The sequence below is a fragment of the Macaca fascicularis genome, chromosome 7 (assembly GCF_037993035.2).
Source record: "Macaca fascicularis isolate 582-1 chromosome 7, T2T-MFA8v1.1".
NCBI classification, from domain to species: domain Eukaryota; kingdom Metazoa; phylum Chordata; class Mammalia; order Primates; family Cercopithecidae; genus Macaca; species Macaca fascicularis.
The window spans coordinates 7,045,814-7,065,494 of NC_088381.1; the positions used below are offsets into that span (position 1 = coordinate 7,045,814).

A 19,681-nucleotide genomic window follows, 5' to 3' on the forward strand; every position below is an offset into this window, starting at 1 on the left:
CTTTCTCTCTGCTTTCTTTCCTTGCCTGGCTCTTACACCCTCTGGTACGCTGTATCGTTTATTGCTCGAGGCGTCTGCCTCCCCATGATAAGGTCAGCTCCAGGAGGGCAGGGACTCTCCCCTGCTGTTCCCACATGTATCCCTAGCACCTGATGAGTACAATACGTGGCCCATAGTACAAGCTCAAAATATATCAGTTGAATTCACTTCAAGGGTGCTGAGAGACAGCGGGGAACAGAGGGCCGGCCCCACCCCATAAGAGATGTGCTGGTTCTAAGCCAGATCCCAAGAGGTGGATGTCGTGCCTCCACCCTCCAAACTTCCACAACCAACAGGCCTCCCAGAGGAGGAGGCGGCGGGTCCTGGCCCCACAGCTATGAGGGCTTCACAGCCTCCTGTTATATTTTCAGTTTGCCAGTCGTTAAATAAAAATCTGTCTACGACGACGGGAATACATGGCCTGTCCTCTCTGAGCTCCAGTCTGTTCCCTTGCACGTGGGAGATGACACGCATGTGCCTGTAGGAGACAGAGGAGGGTCGGCAGCCAGGGCGGCACACTTCGGGCCAGGCTTGCACTGCAAAGACCCGTGATCCCACCTGCCTTTAAGAGGGACGAGACAGGCGCCCTGGAAATCAGAAGTGACACGGAGAGCCCCACGTACCAGAGCAGCCCAGAGCAGACAGGCCACCGGCCACAGGATCTGCAGAAGGCGGCTTGCTGTGTTGCTGCCAGATTAACGGGGAGAAAATGCCCACTGGCGGCTCCAAGGAGAGAGCTGAGACCCATGGCCCAGGCCGGGATGCAAATTCTGCTCTGAGACTCAGGTGGTCGGCCAGGGATCTGGATGCCACCCTCCAAGGGGCCTCAGATGCCAGCAGTGAGGGGCTGTCTGCCCTCACAATGCACCTTTCGGGACAGCCAAATCCTTCCCATTTGACCACCCTTTGCAGCCACCACTTTGTCAAAGTAGATTTACTTTCAATCGCCATTTGCTAAATCTCTTCCCTCTAAACCTTTTGGGGATGGAGGGATTAGGCCTGATTACAGATGTTGGGGGTGGTGTCAGGAGTCGGGCAGGAGGGGCCACCAAAAGCCAGCACATGCTCCTCCTGGGCTGACCCAGCTGCCAGCTGGCCTCACCCCAGGATCTGGGCCCGCATGCCTAGTGCGTGGGGCTGCCGCCGAGCGTGTGGCTCCGCTCCTGCCCACCCAGGGAGGACAGCCCCCGTGCCACTGGCCTGGCCACCCAAGGGAGTCAGCAGGGCGACTCACGGGCTGCCCGAGAGAGATGAGCTCCTTCAAGCGGGGCTCGCTCAAGAGTTCTACATCGGGGTCACAGAAGGTGAGTGAGCTTTGCCGGCGGCCTGCGGGCAGCCGGGAGGAAGGGCAGAAGCACACTGGTCTCCAGCTCTGTCATCTCAGAGCGCTGGCCCAGCGGGCCCTGTCCTCCCAAACTGTGCTGGGTGGGCATGGGGCATGGGGTGTTCAGAGCTCTCATGTCAGGGTACCTTCTCAGAAGGTGCCCTGTGTTTCCTGCCGCCGTGTCCTATGCCTGTGGTCTCTGTTGCTCCCACCTTCCAGTGGCCATGGCACACCTGGGAGGCATCTACCGGAGTGGCACAAATCCTTTCGCCATTCTGGAGTCAGCAGTTGCAGAGTTTTGCATCTCTTGCTTTTCCTGAGAGGGTGGCGCCCCTTAGTTCTCTCTGCTGGACTCTAGCTCACCCTTTGTTCTGCATCAGATGTTTGTGTGGGCTCTAGGGGACCTAGGGATGACTCAGGCTTGGGCCTCGCCCTCAGGGGATGGGGTCTGATAGAGGAAAGCAGACAGCACCATCTAACAGGAGGGAAGGCCAGAGGGGCCCTAGGTGAGAACCTGGGAGGGCAAGAGGCTCCCAGGATTTGTCACCAGCTGTGGGGAATAGCCTTTCCCAGGAACCCCAGACAGGACCTCCCACAGCACATGCTGATTTGAGACTTAGGTGTGCTTTTCCTAGGTGACTCTGAGCCAGCCTGGGAACGGTGGCCCTGAGCACCCAGGGCTGCCTGAAAGAACTACTTGAGCCCAGTGGACTGGGCAGGCCACTGCCTCTCACCCTAACTCCCTGACTGCCCCTGGCATGGAGTGGGAGGCCAGCCCAGACCACAGCAGAGGCCTCTGGACATCCCTTGCACACCCTGAGGACTCAGTGGGGATCTCTGCTTCTTCCAGGGCGCTGCCCACTGTGCACAGGAGGGTGGGGGGAGGCAGCAAGGGAGCTGGGAGAGCAGCAGCAGGTGCAGCCCTTGTGTTGGCCGGGGAGGGTACAGCCCCCTAGCTGGCACTTACTGAGCACCTGCAACATGCCCACCGACCGCAGAGCTGGGGACGGAGCCGCTGAAGCAGTATGAGCCAGGTGACCACACTCAGACAGGTTCCTTATCTGGGCTAAAAACAGAGCCTCAGGCGGGAACTGCTTCCCATCCATACGCAGCTCACCAGGCTGCGGGTCTCCCGGTCCATAAAATGGGGCAGAAGCAGATGTCCAACCAAGTGTTTGCTAGTCTCTGGCACCTCATGAACCTGAAAATGCAAATGGAAAAAATAAAAGCCTCTTTAAAAAATAATAACAGGGCCGGGCGCGGTGGCTCAAGCCTGTAATCCCAGCACTTTGGGAGGCTGAGACGGGCGGATCACGAGGTCAGGAGATCGAGACCATCCTGGCTAATACGGTGAAACCCCGTCTCTACTAAAAAAATACAAAAAAAACTAGCCGGGCGAGGTGGCGGACGCCTGTGGTCCCAGCTACTCAGGAGGCTGAGGCAGAAGAATGGCGTGAACCCGGGAGGCGGAGCTTGCAGTGAGCTGAGATCCGGCCACTGCACTCCAGCCTGGGCGACAGAGCGAGACTTCGTCTCAAAAAAAAAAAAAAAAATAATAACAATAAAGAGTTAAAGCTCGCCTCCATTCCAAAATGGGAAAGATCCATCCTTGGGGCTCAGTGGGGGACAGGCACGTCTATCTGCTTTTGTGCGCGTGTGTGAGTCAGCATTATTTTTAGAGATGGCATGTACTCGTGTTCTTGTGTCAGTTTACGTTCGCAAATGCACTGCTGCATTTGGCAGGAACAAGAGACACACCGCTGGCCGTACAGCCCGGGCCCGGTGGCTCCACAAGACCTCCTCCTCCCCGGCACTAAGCTGGCCCACACTGTTCTTCCTGATAAGCTCTGAAAAGGAACAGGCTTTTGTCTTTTGGATTTGATGTCACCTCCTCACCTGTGCCCGTACTGCTGTATGTTTGGTGCCCTGGAATTGCAATGGGTAGGGTCTGGGAGCAGGGAATTCAGCAAAAGGGGAGGACGGGAGAATCACTTCCATTTTGGTCCAGATTGAAAAACAGCACCTCCTTTATGTCAGCACACTCACAGCCATTCATACAGGATCTCACACTCTGCATTACTTCAAGCCCAAGGACACAGATAACCCCCGCCCCCTATCCCCTATCACAGCGAGGTGATCCCACACTGTGGTGGTGTCAAAGGTGTTCGAACCAGAGCGACTCCGTTTTGAGTGAGGGCGACTCCATTTTGAGTGAGGGCTGGGGAAATGGGGCTGGGACTTGCTGGGCTGCATTCCCAGAAAGTTAGGCCTTTCTAGCCTGTAGATGTTTACGGTTATGGCAACAAATTAATAATGTTTACTAAACAGACCCAGACTTGGGAGTGTCCAGATATCCCGATATCTGGAGAACAAAGGGATTCCTAATTTTGCTTTAAAAATAATAATATTGATTCTTGCAAAATATAATAATTAAGAAAATAAATCATTTATCACAAACCCTTGTAGCAGAGCACATCTCTCCATATACATGAATATCACACCTAGCGTGGACATGCTCCTCCTCTAGCTTTCAGGAACGTCCTACTCTGTCTATGGAGTAGCTGTTCGTTCGGCTGTTCTTTTACTACTTTACTCTGTTTTTTTTTTTTTTGAGACAGAGTCTTGCCTGTCACCCAGGCTGGAGTGCAGTGGCACGATCTCGGTTCACTGCAACCTCCGCCTCCCAAGCGATTCTCCTGCCTCAGCCTCCCGAGTAGCTGGGACTACAGGCACCTGCCACCACACCCGGCTGATTTTTCGTATTTTTAGTAGAGACGGGGTTTCACCGTGTTAGCCAGGTTGGTCTCGATCTCCTGACCTTGTGATTTGCCCGCTTCAGCCTCAAAAATGCTGGGATTACAGGCGTGAGCCACCGAGCCCGGCCTACTTTACTCTCTTAATACACTTGCTTTTACTTTTCACCGTGGACTCGCCCTGAATTATTTCTTGCACGAGATCCAAGCACCCTCTCTTGGGGTCTGGATCTGGACCCCTGTCCTACAACAGTGGTGCATGCCAAGCTCCTACAAAAACTTGTAGGAGTTAAGAATCTTGATGGCACACTTTGCCCTAAGGCCTGTTTATAAAAGCCCTCGCTTAAGAAGCAAAATTATTGATGGAAGAATGGAAGATAATACCTCTGGCTTTAAGGAAGCCATTCTTTAAGGAAGTACTAGGAAACAGGCGTGAAATCACATGGGCATACAGCGGACTGCTTTCATTCTATCTCGTTGCATACTTGGCCCTCCACTGACGCAGCAGCTCGGTGCCGGTTCCCGGTTTCCTAACTGAAAGCAGCACCCCTCTGCACGGTGTTTGCTGAAACACACCAGCTGCCCTGTGGGAAAAACACACACAAACTGCACTATGTACAAATCTTCCAGGGTCATCTCGCCTGACCCTCTATTTGTACAAGGCAGATCTGACCCTTTGTCCTTGGCTGGTCTGCTCTTCCCAGCTCTGAAGCTCTTCCTTTGGTCTTAGACCAACAGGGATGCACAGCGTGGAATCCTGAGGCAGTGAGTAAATCCCTGGGGACACGGGGGAGCCTTGAGCTCCATCTCTCTGCAGCCTGCTGCTGGGAGGCCCCACTGGCCAAAACAGTCCCTCTTCCAGGCCTTCAAGTACTCATGCAGGAGATGAAAAATGAGATTCTGCCTGGCACTTTTATCCCTGTCTACATTTTTGTTGTTGTTGCTAAAAGGCACAGATAAAGTCACGAGTCAAAGGTCAAGATCCTAAATACAATTAGTAATAGTATAGTCCAGCAATGATACCCGTCTACCTTAGACAGATTCTAGCACATGTGTACAAGGAAAGGTGCAAAAATGCTCACATTCACATTGCATACCATAGAAGACCAGAAACAATAAATAGTTCCTTCAAAAGGGTATGGATAAACTTTTGTTTATTCACATAATGAAATACCACACAGCGCTTAAAACAAATGAACCAAGCCACCTGTATCAACATGGATAAACCTCAGAACATATTGCTGAATTGAAAAGCCCCTAGCCAGGCGTGGTGGCTCACACTTGTAATCCCAGCACTTTGGGAGGCCAAAGTGGGCAATTGCTTGAGTCCAGGAGTTCGAGACCAGCCTGGGCAACATAATGAAGCCCCATCTCTATGAAAAATACAAAAAATTAGCCAGGTGTGGTGGAGGGCACCTGCAGTTCCAGCTACTTGGGAGGCTAAGGTGGGAGGACCACTTGAGTCCAAAGAGGTCAAGGATGGAGTCAGTGAGCGGCACTCTAGCCTGGGCAACAGAGTGAAACTCTATCTCAAAAAAAAAAAAAAAAAATGAAAGCATACTATTTATAGAAAAATCTAAGTGACACAAGGGAAATCCAAAATAAATACATATATCTCTTCAAAGTGGAGGTGGTTAGCTGTATCTGTAATACTGACAAAAATAGTCAAACTCTGTGAAATATTTAAAGAGATTCATTCTGAGCCAAATATGAGTGACCATGGCCCAAGGCACAGTCTTGAGAGGTCCTGAGAACATGTGCCAAGGCATTGAGTTAGAGCTTGGTTTTATACATTATAGGGAGAAATAAAAGATCAGTCAATACATGTGAGGTATACACTGGTTCGGTCCAGAAATGGGGACATATTGTGGGGAGGGTGGCCCACAGGTCATAAGTGGACACAAGTGTTTTCTGGTTGGCAATTGGCTGAAAAAGTTAAGTTATTATCAAAAACCTGGAATCAATAGAAAGAAGTGTGTGGAAGTTCAAAGTTTTTATTATGTCGATGATGTCTCTCAGGTGGCCACCCTTAGAGACAATAGATGGCAAGTGTTTCCTGTTTAGGTCTTTAAAAGGTGCTAGACTCTCAGCTAATCTCTTCAGGACTGGGAAGGCCTGGAAGGGGAAAGCTCTACTACTTAATAGAACTCTTTACAGCTGCAAATTTCCCCCCACAAAAGATGGTGGGCCATTTCAAAATACAGCAAAGAAACATATTCTGGGGTAAAATATTTTGATTTCTTTCTTTCTTTCTTTCTTTTTTTTTTTTTGACAGAGTCTCGCTCTGTCACCCAGCCTGGAGTACAGTGGTGCAATCTCGACTCGCTGCAACCTCCACCTCCCAGGTTCAAGTGATTCTTGTGCCTCAGCCTCCCAAGTAGCTGGGATTACAGGTGCCCACTACCATGCCTGGCTAATTGTTGTATTTTTAGTAGAGGCGGGGTTTCACCACGTTGGCCAGGCTGGTCTTGAACTCCTGAACTCAAGTGATCCACCTGCCTTGGCCTCCCAAAGTGCTGGGATTACAGGTGTGAGCCACTGCACCTGGCCATTTTCCTTTTTTATCTGTCATGTGCTGTTATGCCATAGTCAGGTTGGAAAGTAGGCCACATTATATAGGGTTAAATGATTCAATTGCCAAGTGCAGTGGCTCATGCCTATAATCCCAGCACTTTGGGAGGCTGAGGTGGGCAGATCACGAGGTCAGGAGTTTGAGACCAGCCTGGCCAATATGGTGAAACCCCCTCTCTGCTAAAAAATACAAAAATTAGCCGGATGTGGTGGTGCACGCCTATAGTCCCAGCTATTTGGGAGGCTGCAGCAGAAGAATCACTTGAATCAGGGAGGTGGAGGTTGCAGTGAGCCGAGATTGCACTACAGCCCTCCAGCCTGGTCAACAGAACAAGACTCCGTCTCAAAAAAAAAGAAAAAAGAAAAAATTCAACCGAGGAGCCACCCTAACTGCCTGCCTGACCAGTTTCTTCCTTTCTCCTCTCCAAGGGGTCCCTCTGTAGCCTAACAACAAGTGCACCCAGGAACGCCAGCCTGAGGGCATGCCCAGCTCCAAACCAAAGGGACCACGGAGTCCTCTGTTAGAGATCCACAATGCACATCAGCAAACTAAAGGCTCTGATAAGTCCCGCAAAGGGACTTTTAACCCAAAGTCGCCTATAGAAGAAACCCTTTCCATGCAAAATACATCACCATTTCTGGAGCCCAGGCCAGGCTGAGGACACTTAAGAACACTTAGGGCTGCTGGCAACACAAGATTAGGAGTTAGCTCCTAAGGATGAAATGGAGAATGGGCTTTACCCCTGACTTCCCGCACAGCTAGAGGATGGGCTCCTCCTTCTGCCACCCAGGCCTGGGGATGCAGCAAGCACAGGATGTTTAAGAAAGAAAGACAGAAAGGAAAAATAATTTGCTGCTCAAAGTCACTACCAAATTGTCAGTGCTCACCGACAGAATATCTTCAGGTTTCAGAATTGAAGAAATTGGCAGAACGTCAAGATGGAAGAGGGATTTTAAAGATGCATGACAAGTCATAGCAGCCATGCACCCCAAGGGCCCAGGCAGCCCTCAATTTATCCTCAAAGGCTCAGAGGGACAGCCTTTGGTTCCTATGCATGCTGCATTAAATAGAACCCTTTGTAATTGCTGAAATACTTGAAAAACCTGGTGTCTTAAGCACAGCCAGAGAACACACACACCTGTCCCCCTCAGCTAAGCCGGGATGTTATTTTCTTGGAGCAATAGGTAGCGGTGGCTCCTCAGAGATCAGGGTAAACTCTCAGGGGTCCTGAAAGCCACCTTCTCCTGCCTGTCCCCACCCCAAAGCCAATAGAGTGTCCCTCTGGCCATTCACAGATTTTTGCTTCTTGCCTGGCCTCCCCAGCCCTCAGTTCCCTTCCACGTAGAACCCTTCCACGTAGAATTAGAATAGCCTAATTGGCTATTAGGCTACTTGGGTGTTTTCCACTTTAGAAAGGTTGGTCATGGCATCTCACATGAACCAGCCACTCTCAGACCTGCGGGGTCACTCTTCCACTCTTCCACTGAAGTCTGAGGGGACACAGGCGGGTCGCACTGTTGCCATGTGTGCCGTGCAGGGCATCTGCAGGTTGCCCAGGATTGCAGGGAGGGGAGGCAGGAGACCCAGTGCCCACCCTGGCTGCCTGGCTCCCAGCATGCCTAGGGGATGGATCATCAGACCACCCAGCTGTCTAACAGGCGCCAGAAGTGAGGTTACCCTGGGGGTGTCTGTGTGCTGGCAAAAATCAGCCAGCCACCTTCTTCTCCCCACAGGCTTCTGTGCAGATTACACACGTTTGCTAGGGGGTTAGATGACTAGCATCCCTTACAGCGCGAAGGCCAGGAGAGCTCTTATCTGCACAGATGAGAGGCTGCTGAAATTGACAGGTGCATGCCACTCACTAGCTGCTTTTCTGTCTCTTCATTCTCCCTGGTGAGGCGTGGGAGCCTTTTGATGAAGAGTTTACCTTTCCTCCTTTCACAGAACAAAGCTACTTCTCCACTGAGGGAGGCCTTGAAGCTCCATTGAAATTCGCACCATCACAGAGAATTATTTGCTAGTATGTAATGTTGATGGTTGGACTTTGATTTTACATAATCAGGATGGAGCGTTCTCTCCTACACAACGCAGGGTACAGCTGCGCCGTAGCCAGGTCACCCGAAGGCCCCCAGCCCCCTAACCCCCTTTGGACCTGGAGGGTGTGAGCACAGCCTCATTGCTCACCCCCAGCTCATTTACACATTTCCCAAGATCAAGGAGCCGGGTCCTGCTGTCCTCGCACCCACCGTTCAGATCCATTTCATTTGAGGATCTTTGACTCAGAAGTTGTCTTTTGGCTTTGTCCCTTTATTAGACCCTGGGGGTCAGCCTGGACTGCCCCACTCCCCACAAGGACATGTTGTTATGGAAATCTTGGGGAAGGCTGAGGACACAGTGGACAAACTGCACAATCTCTGTGCCTCGCTGTTGTCCTTCCTTGACCTCTCTCTTCCCAGCCCCTGCTGACGGTTTTTGTTTTGTTTGTTTTATTTGTTTTTTTAATTGGTCCCAGCAATTCCACAGGCACACCAGCCCCAGGCAAGATTTCACTACTCAGCAGATCAGAAGCCATAAACCAAAGCCACCATCACTGGCAGGCCATTCAGCAGCCGCCACCTCCCTGGGCACCTGGACCCCTGGTCCCCTTTAAAGCAGTTCCACCCCCAGGGTTATCTCAGCTACTGAGAAAAGTTATAGGTTTTTTTCCACATCAGCCTATATGTGTGCTTGGAAATGCTCCCCCAAATGAACACAGGTAGATGTCTAGAGAAGACCCATGTTACCCTGAGTGGCACCATCCAGCTGCACTTTGCCATACACAGGCCTTGCTTGCATCGCAATTCCCAGCCTGGGGACTGCAGGGGCAGCTAATCTGAGAGCGACTGGGAGTGATGAACAAGAGCCACTGGGAATCCTTAGTCCAAATCCCAGTTCAGATGTGTGGCCACAGGACAGCCGTTCCACCTCTCTGGGCCTGAGTTTCCATATCTGTGAGGTGTGATGATGTTGCCTGTTCACTAGGAAATTCTTTGCTTTCTACATATTTTATGCCATTAAAGGAATACCCTTGTAAAAAGTCATAGATTTAATTTAATTTCAGAACCCCGACTGAAAAGTGAGCAAAATCTTATTATCAGCTAATAAAGTGTTTATGGGAATTCAGAACAGTTCTTTGTTATTTTTCTCTGCAAGCCCGCTGAGGTGCTTTAATAAAGATAAACATGTGCACATAGCTCAGTTGTGTGCCGGGCAGTGTTTCTGGAGCTGGGGATCCATGATGACTGTGAAAAGACCAAATGAAAACAAATTTAGTTTAAAGGCCTCAACTGGCTTTCTTTGCAATTCTAGAATCAGGCAATACTTTATTCCATAAAAAAGAAGAAGTTAATTCCACTGAGCTGAGCAAAGGAGATTGGCTTCATAGGCACAAAAAGGGCTGAAGAAAACAGAAACAAGGAACAAACATTGAATTTTTTTTTTTTTTTTGAGACGGAGTTTCACTTTTGTTGCCCAGACTAGAGTGCAATGGCATGATCTCGGCTCACTACAACCTCTGCTTCCTGGGTTCAAGCAATTCTCCTGCCTCAGCCTCCCAAGTAGCTGGGATTACAGGCATGCACCACCACACCCAGCTAATTTTTTGTATTTTTAGTAGAGAAGGGGTTTCTCCATGTTGGTCAGGCTGGTCTCGAACTCCCGCCCTCAGGTGATTCTCCTGCCTCGGCCTCCCAAAGTGCTGGGATTACAGGCGTGAGCCACCGCATCCGGCCTTGAATTGGTCATTTCAAAGTTACTTTCCTTGTAATGTGAGAACAGGGAGACAGAAAAATGGAAAATGAATGGATTGGTTAATATCAGGTTATTTCAAGTTAAGGATTAAAGCAAGGGGAACTTCATAATCATGCTGATTGAAGACTGAAACTGGCCTGCTTGGTAAATTAGGCTGTTATCTCTCTCTCCTGATTTTCCAGAAGGCCAGGTAATGACTGAGTTTCCATTTGGTGATGTGTAACTTTAACATGGGTGACTCCATTTTGATTTCTAGTCTGGTCTGTTGGGGCCTAGAGCAGGCTTAGTCCAAAAGCAACAACTTCTTTTAATTTTTATTTACTAATTCCCCACTTTTGGTCAGACTGTCACCTAGGTGAGACCAGAACTAAGGGTATCAGCACTCCTCTCAGCAACCCCTCAGTTTCTGTGTTTCCAGTCTCAGCACGTCACTCACAGGTTATGGTGTCTCATGACTGTGCGTTTGAGTTTTTTGTCATTCCAGCTGAAAAGGGACCATTTGACATTTGGTGGATGGCTGCATGCAAACATTTAAAACTTTTTCAGAGGATACAGTGCACCAAGGAGAATACTATTGTGACTATAAGGAGGTTAATACTGAATATGGAGTATGCTCCTTAGCCAGGGTCCTCACAAACCAAGTGTGTCCAACCTGTGGCCCAGGACAGCTTTGAATGAGGCCCATATTCAAAGTCTGGGCCAAATCAAAATCATAAACTTTCTTAAAACGTTATGAGATTTTTGTGTGTGTGTTTTTTGTTTGTTTGTTTGTTTGTTTTTGCATCTGCTGTCATTAGCATTAGTGTATTTTATGTGTGGTGCAAGACAATTCTTCTTCCAATGTGGCCCAGGTAAGCCAAAAGATTAGACAACCTTATAGCCAAACCAACTAAAATCAAACAGATCAAAAAATGAACCTGATGAGTCCTCTACCCATTTCGAGTGGGCTGCGTGTTGATTTTTTGCAGCTGTGTCTCTACACACTCTGATGTATTTATGCACAATAAGAAGTGTCAGCAACCGCCGTACAGCTTCCTCCCCGTTCCATCGTTAGGTAGCAGTTCTAACAGCTAGCTTCCCCGGAGTAGGTTAAATTAAAAAAGAGAGTGCTACCTCTGTAAAAGAGACCACAAATACAGTTTGAACAAACAGTTGTGTTTGGGATGTTGCTAAAGTTGCCCACTAGGTGGCCTAGAGGATTTGTTAGATCCTGTAACTATTTAGGTTTGATATGACAGAGTCAACATTCCATCCAGTTAACCCACAGAAGCTACTGATTGTGAAATTGTAACTGCAGCGTTATCCTGCCAAGTGAAAGAGGCAGGCATATGTAAAAAAAGAATTAAAAGGGATAAGAGTCATTATGACACGGAGTCTTGTTCTGACACCTTGGAGAAGGCTGTCCACAGCTTTAAGTCAGCATCTTCTTGTCCCAGCTTCCAGTTTGAACGTCTCTGACTGTGGCAGTGCACGTTCTAGGGAACTCTGTGTGGCTCACACATCAAGGGCATGAGACCTTCCCTTGAGACTTATATCTAGTTGTCCAGCTTCAGTTTATAGGACTTCAGAAACAGAGCAGTTTTTGGTTTTAGTTGGAGAGTTGTAAGATATTGGAGAAAATGAGAAGAAGTAGTTAGAATCTAGTCCAGTCTACAGACAGATAATAAAAACTCAAAAACAAGGCTGGGGCCGGGTGCGGTGGCTCACGCCTGTAATCCCAGCACTTTGGGAGGCTGAGGTGGGCAGATCACCTGAGGTTGGGAGTTTGAGATCAGCCTGACCAATGTGAAGAAACCCCATCTCTACTAAAAATACAAAAATTAGCCAGGTGTGGTGGAAGTCACCTGTAATCCCAGCTCCTCGGGAGGCTGAGGCAGGATAATTGCTTGAACCCAGGAGGCGGAGGTTGCAGTGAGCCGAGATCATGCTACTGCACTCTAGCCTGGGCAACAAGAGCGAAACTATGTCTCAAAAAAAAAAAAAAAAAAAAATCTCAAAAACAATGAACAGGGCCATAGTTTAATAATAGGCGTATTATAGTTTTCTTCTGAAATGTGATTTTTGTCTTATAGTCACCCCCATTTATACCAAAGATCAACAGAGTAAAACTAATTTGTTTGCAAAATAAATTTAGTCTCATTGACCTTATTTACATAATTAATAATTACAGCAAGAGTAACCACATAGGCTCCTTTTAAATTTGCATGGATGGATATTTTGACAAAGAATCTCAGATTGGACTTTTATTTATTCATTTATTTTGAGACAGAGTCCTGCTGTCTCACCCATGCTGAAGTTCAATGGTGCGCTCATGGCTCATTGCAGCCTTGACCTCCCCAGCTCAAGTGATCCTCCCACGTTAGCCTCCCAAGTAGCTGGGACTACAAGCATGTGCCACCACACTGGCTAATTTTTGTATTTTTTTTGTAGAGATGGGGTTTTGCCATGTTGCCCAGGCTGGTCTTGAACTCCTGGGTTTAAGTGATTGGCCCATCTCGGCCTCCCAAGTGCTGGGATTACAGGTGTGAACCACTGTACCTGGCCTCAGATGGAACTTTGAAAAACCTGGACACTAGGAAGCCGAACCAAGGCAGACATCAGACTTTGCCTGCAGCGTCTTATATATTGAGGTTCCTGCGCCTGTCAGGAAATGATGACATTTTACTCACTCACTGTAAGGCTCGGAACTCTTGAAGCCTAACTTTCCATACGTATTCTCAAATATGACATTCCAGTCAAAGCCTTGGTAGTATAACCAGTGTTTCTAATTGTATCCTGTTATAAAGAGAGCAAATTATTATTGAAGTTATCCAAATAACCATATTGCCATATAAGTAAGAATACTCACAGATAGCTTCTGAATTGTAGAAGGATCAGGTAGGCAGGAAAAGCAAACATTCTAATTTTTGTTTATAAAAATATGCTTTACAAAATTGCTGTAAGCTGTAGCTAGCTTAAAAGAAAAAAAAAAAAACTTTCCTTAAAACTGGAAGACAGGGCGAGCACAGTGGCTCACGCCTGTAATCCCAGCACTTTGGGAGGCCAAGGCGGGTGGATCACTTGAAATCAGGAGTACAAGACCAGTCTGGCTAACATGGTAAAACCCCATCTCTACTAAAAATACAAAAATTAGCCAGGCGTGGTGGCACATCTGTAGTCCTAGCTACTCAGGAAGCTGAGGCAGGAGAATCGCTTGAACTCCGGAGGTGGAGGTTGCAGTGAGCCAAGATAGCACCACTGCACTCCAGCACCACTGTCCTCCAGCCTGGGCAACAGAGGGAGACTCTGTCTCAAAAAAACAAAACAAAACAAAACATTAAATGAACCAACAATACTTCAAATTAAAAAGCTGTGAAAACTCATAATTCTTCATCAGTTCATTCAGCTTCATGTAATTAATTCTTGCTCTGTTTGATCTCAGCAGTTTCACAAACCCATCTGTTTCTTCAACTGAGCTTTAGGCTTTCTTACTCAATCCAGTAGTACCTCAAAGTTATCGGAAACCTATACTTGTCAGACTTCTTTCCATTCTTTCTACAAACCTCCTTGAAGACACACTGCTTTAGAATTGTAGTTGCCTGCAGAAAGCTTTCAGAAAGGCATCAGAATAAAGCAATTAACTATAGACAACCAGACTTAAAGTGGCCATGGTTAAAAGCCTGATGAGACTCTATTATAGAAAGGATGCAATTGACAAGAAAATTTGGTTATTTCTGCAGTGTACATCACTTTAACATAATAACTGACATTATGACTTGATAACACATCAGATTTCTAGAAGTTTCATAAATTGTGGCACACCTTAGGAATGTATACAAATATAACTCAAAGAAAATTTAACATTATTTGACAATGTTTTCCACAAAATTTAACATATCAAATAAGTCTAATTGGTTTAATATTTCTCATTTGAACTTCCAGGGGCCCTTCTGGAGTGTCCAAAAGTTAGTTTGAGGTCAAATATTAAGTGTGAATTTGATTTTGGGCCGTTTGTCAAAAATAAAAGTTCAAAAGACTTGATCAAAAATAAGATTACAAGTCACTGTGCTAAATAATAATCATTCATTTAGCCAGAGTGATAATTAAAGACTTCAAAAGCAAATACAAGAAGTAACATAATGGTCAAAAACCTTAACTCTTTAATAGAGATAAGTGTTAGTTTTCCTAAGTAATCAATGACTTAACAAAGAAAATGTGAAGCATAGGAAATTATTTTGATTAAACAGAATCATTGTTTTCTAGGCCAATTACCTACAAGATCTCACAATAATTTACTAAGAGCAAATCAATACTTTAAAAAAAAACCTTGTTGTTTTAACATAATAAATCAAATTTCAGTTTTGCATCAGTGTACTTTTTGATATTACACATTAATTTCTAGAAAAAGCTATACAAAGGTAAGGTTTGTTATGTAAACTTCAAGCCAAAGTCTTCCCCATTGTAAAAGTTCCTAATGATTTAGATGCAGAGGGAGACACCCTTAAAAATAGAATTTCTTTTACAAAGAATTTCAAAAAAAGACAGCTAAGTGCCAAGAAATTGTGTTTTGGAAATCATTTAGTTGATATATAGAAATAATTTAGTTGATCATTAGATGATATATTTTCTTTTTAAAAATATTTTCATTTATTTTCAAAAAAATATTTCATTTATTTATTGATTTGTAGATCGAGATGAGGTCCCACTAAATTGCCTAGGCTGGTCTTGAACCCCTGGGCTCAAGAGAGCCTCCTGTTTCAGATTTCCAGAGTGCTGGGATTACAGATGTGAGCCACTGCACCCAGTCTGGTCTTTTCAACTTAACCTGTTTCTTAATTAGACAACTGACTTCAGAGCACAGGTCTTGAATACATAGGGCAAAGAAGGCATTTTCTATTCCTGGACTTATTAATAGAATTCGATTTGATATCCCTCACAACCAATTTTAACCAACTTGATCACACACAAAATTTCTTTCATAGGATTTTACTTCCACAAATCTTCTACAACTTGCTTAAACCTTTTTGTCCTAAATTTCTTTCTTCATATTAGAATAACCAATCATTCTACCTCATGACAAAAATATACTTTTTTCCCTGTCATTATGACCACACAAAATTCTCTCTCATACATAAAAAAATTACTTTCTCTTCTCAACATTTTTCTATCAAAAATACACACTCATATTTATAGACTTTTTTTGCACCACTTTCTCCTACGTACTGGTTTCTGTCTGCCTTGTTTCTATTTTTTTCCTTAGTCCATATTTTAAGACATTCTCTAAATAACCTCCAAGTTAGATGAAATTAGTCTTTTCTTTAACAAAGGTATATCCTCATGTCCTTCTACAATTTTCTCACCAAAAACACATCTTACTTTTTTAATACACTTTGCGTACAGAATTACCTATATTAATTAAAATTTTTAATATTTAATAAACTTAATTTCTAGTGAAAACCTAGGAAATAAATTTTGAACTGTCATATACCAACATTTTATAAACATGCATGTTCTAATTTATAGAAATATGTGATTCCTCATAGAACAATTTTTTATGTTTACTAACAGACCGAAACATATTTAGCTTCACCATGCCATATAAAAACAAGATTAGAGGCCAGGTGTGGTGGCTCATGCCTGTAATCCCAGCATTTTGGGAGGCTGAGGTGGGCGGATCGCTTGAGGCTAGGAGTTCCAGGCTAGCCTGGCCAACATGGTGAAACCCTTCTCTACTAAAAATACAAAAAAAATTAGCCGGGTGCGGTGGTAGGCACCTGTTATCCAAGCTACTTGGCAGGCTGAGGCAGGAGAATCACCTGAACCTAGGGGTCAGAGGTTGCAGTGAGCTAAGATGGCACCACGGCACCCCAGCCTGGGCAACAGAGCAAGACTCTGTCTCAACAAACAAACAAACAAACACACAAAGATTAGAAAATGTCTTATTCTGTTTAGTGCTGCTATAAAGGAGTACATGGGGCTGAGTAATTTATAAAGAAAAGAGGTTTGTTTGGTGCACAGTTCTGCAGCCTGTATGAAAAGCATAATGCCAGCATCTGATTCCGGTGAGGGCTTCAGCCTGCTTCTACTCATGGAGGAAGGTAAAGGTGATCCAGTGTGTGCAGATCACATGGAAGAGAAGCAGCAAGAAGGATGGAGAAGATACCAGAACTCTTTCTAACAACCAACTCTTCAGGGACCTCGCACAGGAACTAATTAAGCAAGAACCCACTCATTACCACGAGGGCGGGGCAAGCCATTCATGAGGGATCCCACCCCAGATCCAAACACCACCCATTAGGCCCCACTTCCAACATTGAGAATCACATTTGTTTTCTTTCCTATTATTCAATTTTTTTTTTTTTTTTTTTTTGAGACGGATTCTCGTTCTGTCACCCAGGCTGGAGTGCAGTGGCACGATCTCTGCTTATTGCAAGCTCTGCCTCCCTAGTTCAAGTGATTTTCATGCCTCAGCCTCCCAAGTAGCTGGGTCTACAGGCTCCCGCCACCATGCCCAGCTAATTTATTTTTATTTTTATTTTTAAAAGAGACAGGGTTTCACCATATTGGTCAGGCTGGTCTCAAACTCCTGTCCTCAGGTGATCTGCCCACCTCGGCCTCCCAAAGTGTTGGGATTACAGGCGTGAGCCACCATGCCCAGCCAAGAATAAAATTTCAACATGAGGTTTAGAGGGCCAAGTATCCAAACTATAGCACAAAACATATATACCTTAAACTTATGTTCAGCAATTAATGTTTCAGTGTTTTAACTTAGAGATGACTTAAACATTTCATGAATATCTATTAATCATAACATGACTTTAGGATTAAGTTACTGAAAAAGATTTTAAAATTATGAGAATGGTATTTGTATATTTGTATCCCATTTACATCCACATAATTTACTCATTCTTAACAATTATGCTTACATTGCTGGTTACACAAAGTTAGCCATCATCTCAATGATTTTGCTGCTAACTATTTTACAGCACACAAGTGGTAGACAGTTGCCACCTAAGCAGGAATGCTAAAGTTAAATACATTCGTATTTTGCTGATCAGAAGACACAGCTGTTTTTATTAAACCAACAATATTAAATTAGTCTTACTTACCAAAGATTTACCCAAGTCACATGAACAAAAAGGCATTTAGGTTAGTTTCTTTTTTCTGATAAAATATTTAAGTGCTAACTTTTTCTTTAAGCCAGTTCATTATGACTCTTTCTTATATTTTGGTGGAGACACATCACAAATACATAACACAGACAGACATACAGACACGCAGACAGAGGTAGATATGGTTTTAATAAGATTATTCATTTGTCAGTTTTCAACTAGTTTCTCTCCCCTGTTTAGACAATTAATGCCCTGATTACCTGCTCTATTGGCCTAAACAACTGTTATCTAGGCAACATCAAATTTGTACATCCAAAGGCAGGACTCTTAAAAAGGTAGAAAAGAGTGGAAAGAGGTAGAAAATTTACATGTCAAAGGCACAGAACTTAGATCTAAACATCATTATTTGCCAAGATAAAAAAGGCCATAGGTAAGGCCTAGATCAGGCAAAATGGTCAGCCAAAGCACCTTATACAAAGGTAAGGTTTTTTTTTTTTTTTTACGTAAACTTCAAGCCAATCTATTCTCCACTGTCAAAGTTCCTAATGATTTAGATGTAGAAAGGGAAGCACCCTTAAAAATAGATTTTCTTTATAGATATAAATTTCTTTTACCAGGATTTCAAAAACAAAACAAAACAAAAGCCAGCTAAGTGCCAAGAAACTGTGTTTTGGAAATCATTTAGTTAATACATAGTCTTTTCTTTTTTAAATTTTCATTTATTTATTTGTAAATAGAGATGAGGTCCCACTATGTGGCCCAGGTTGCTCTTGAATTTCTGGGCGCAAGTGATCCTCCTGCCTCAGACTCCCAAAGTGCTGGGATTATAGGTGTGAGCCACTACACTCAGCCCGGTCTTTTCAACTTAACCTGTTTCTTAATTAGACAACTGACTTCAGGACAGAGCCCTTGAATAAACAGGGCAAAGAAGGCATTTTTTATTCCTGGACTCATTCCTAGAGCTCAATTTGATATCCCTCACAACTGAATTTTTCGTTTCTATTCCAAGAGAGAGGTTGTCCTGTAAGAGTGGGGTTTAAAGTAGAAATAGGGGCTCTGGTATCTACTCAGACTGGATAACGGGAAGAAGTGTATCAGAGCTTCCCTTGGAGGCCATCAGTCTTGGTGGTTAATATGAAGATTGTCAGAGGGCTGGCAGGCTGTTTCTAGGAGCTTCCCTCAAAATCTTTGTAAGGGCAGCCCCCTCGCCAGTGCCCTGGTTGTTTGTACCGATGGCAACAATATTCTGGAGACCATTGTTTCAGGGGTCCGAAGGCCACCCTAGGTTGTTGTTGCCATGGAACTGAGTCTCTTCAAGAATGGCTTTCAATGGTCATTTTTCAGGCTTTGCTTGGCCCATAAGTGGACCAGGTGGTAGGGCTTGTCAGATAACATCATTCTGCCTCTTTCACCCATTTTTGGGCTTCCCCAGTTCCCACACACATGCGGGTTAGTTGGTAGAGATCAGATGACTCAGGGTCACAAGTTCTAGTCGAGATCTCAAATTCTTCAGAAAACTTTTGCAAGTTTTTTCTAGGTTTAGGAAAATTTTAAACTATGGCTCTGAACTCTATTTTTATCCAGGGAATATAAGTCACTTGAGTATTATTTCCTAGGGTTTGGGGTGGTTTTATCTTATAAGAAAACTGTTTAACTGTTTTCTTCTGCGAATATAGGCAATTCCGACAGAAAGTGAATAGATTGTGAATATTTAGGCAAAATAGGACACAGAGGAGCAGTAGGAGTCATGTCGGTTTTACTGTCCTTGGTATGGGGGATGTCTTGCACTTTCAGCTTTTATTAGCTCTTCACAATGAATTTTTTAAAAAGCAATTTTAGAATCCTGTTGTCTCTTTGAGACTTCCGAATGCCTGTTAGAATAATAATCCCATTCTCCCTGACTAATTTAAGAGGCTTGAGACTCAAGTGTGCTTCTTAGATAACCAGTTCTGTGTTCACCTGTAACATTCCATATAACAGCCATTGTCATTCTGAATTATCTTTAGTAAGACTTTGCCACTTTTGAGAATATTTGCAGCTTCTGGGGCCATAATTCTTGTCCATGAAAAAGGCAGGTTTATTAGAAGGCAGAGTACTCAGATCTTTAGAAATT

At 45.0% G+C, this 19,681-nt stretch overlaps 1 protein-coding gene across 2 annotated transcripts in view; it reads left to right on the forward strand.

Moving 5' to 3' along the window:
• The first annotated feature begins 1,165 nt into the window (after positions 1-1,165).
• Positions 1,166-19,681, forward strand: part of TRPM1 (transient receptor potential cation channel subfamily M member 1) — a 151,962-nt gene continuing 133,446 nt past the window's right edge. For both annotated transcript variants that reach the window (XM_073995380.1, XM_073995379.1), the window contains exon 1: positions 1,166-1,343. In XM_073995380.1, the coding sequence (XP_073851481.1) occupies positions 1,290-1,343 (54 nt within the window). In that variant the 5' untranslated portion in view covers positions 1,166-1,289. The remainder of the gene's footprint in view (positions 1,344-19,681) is intronic.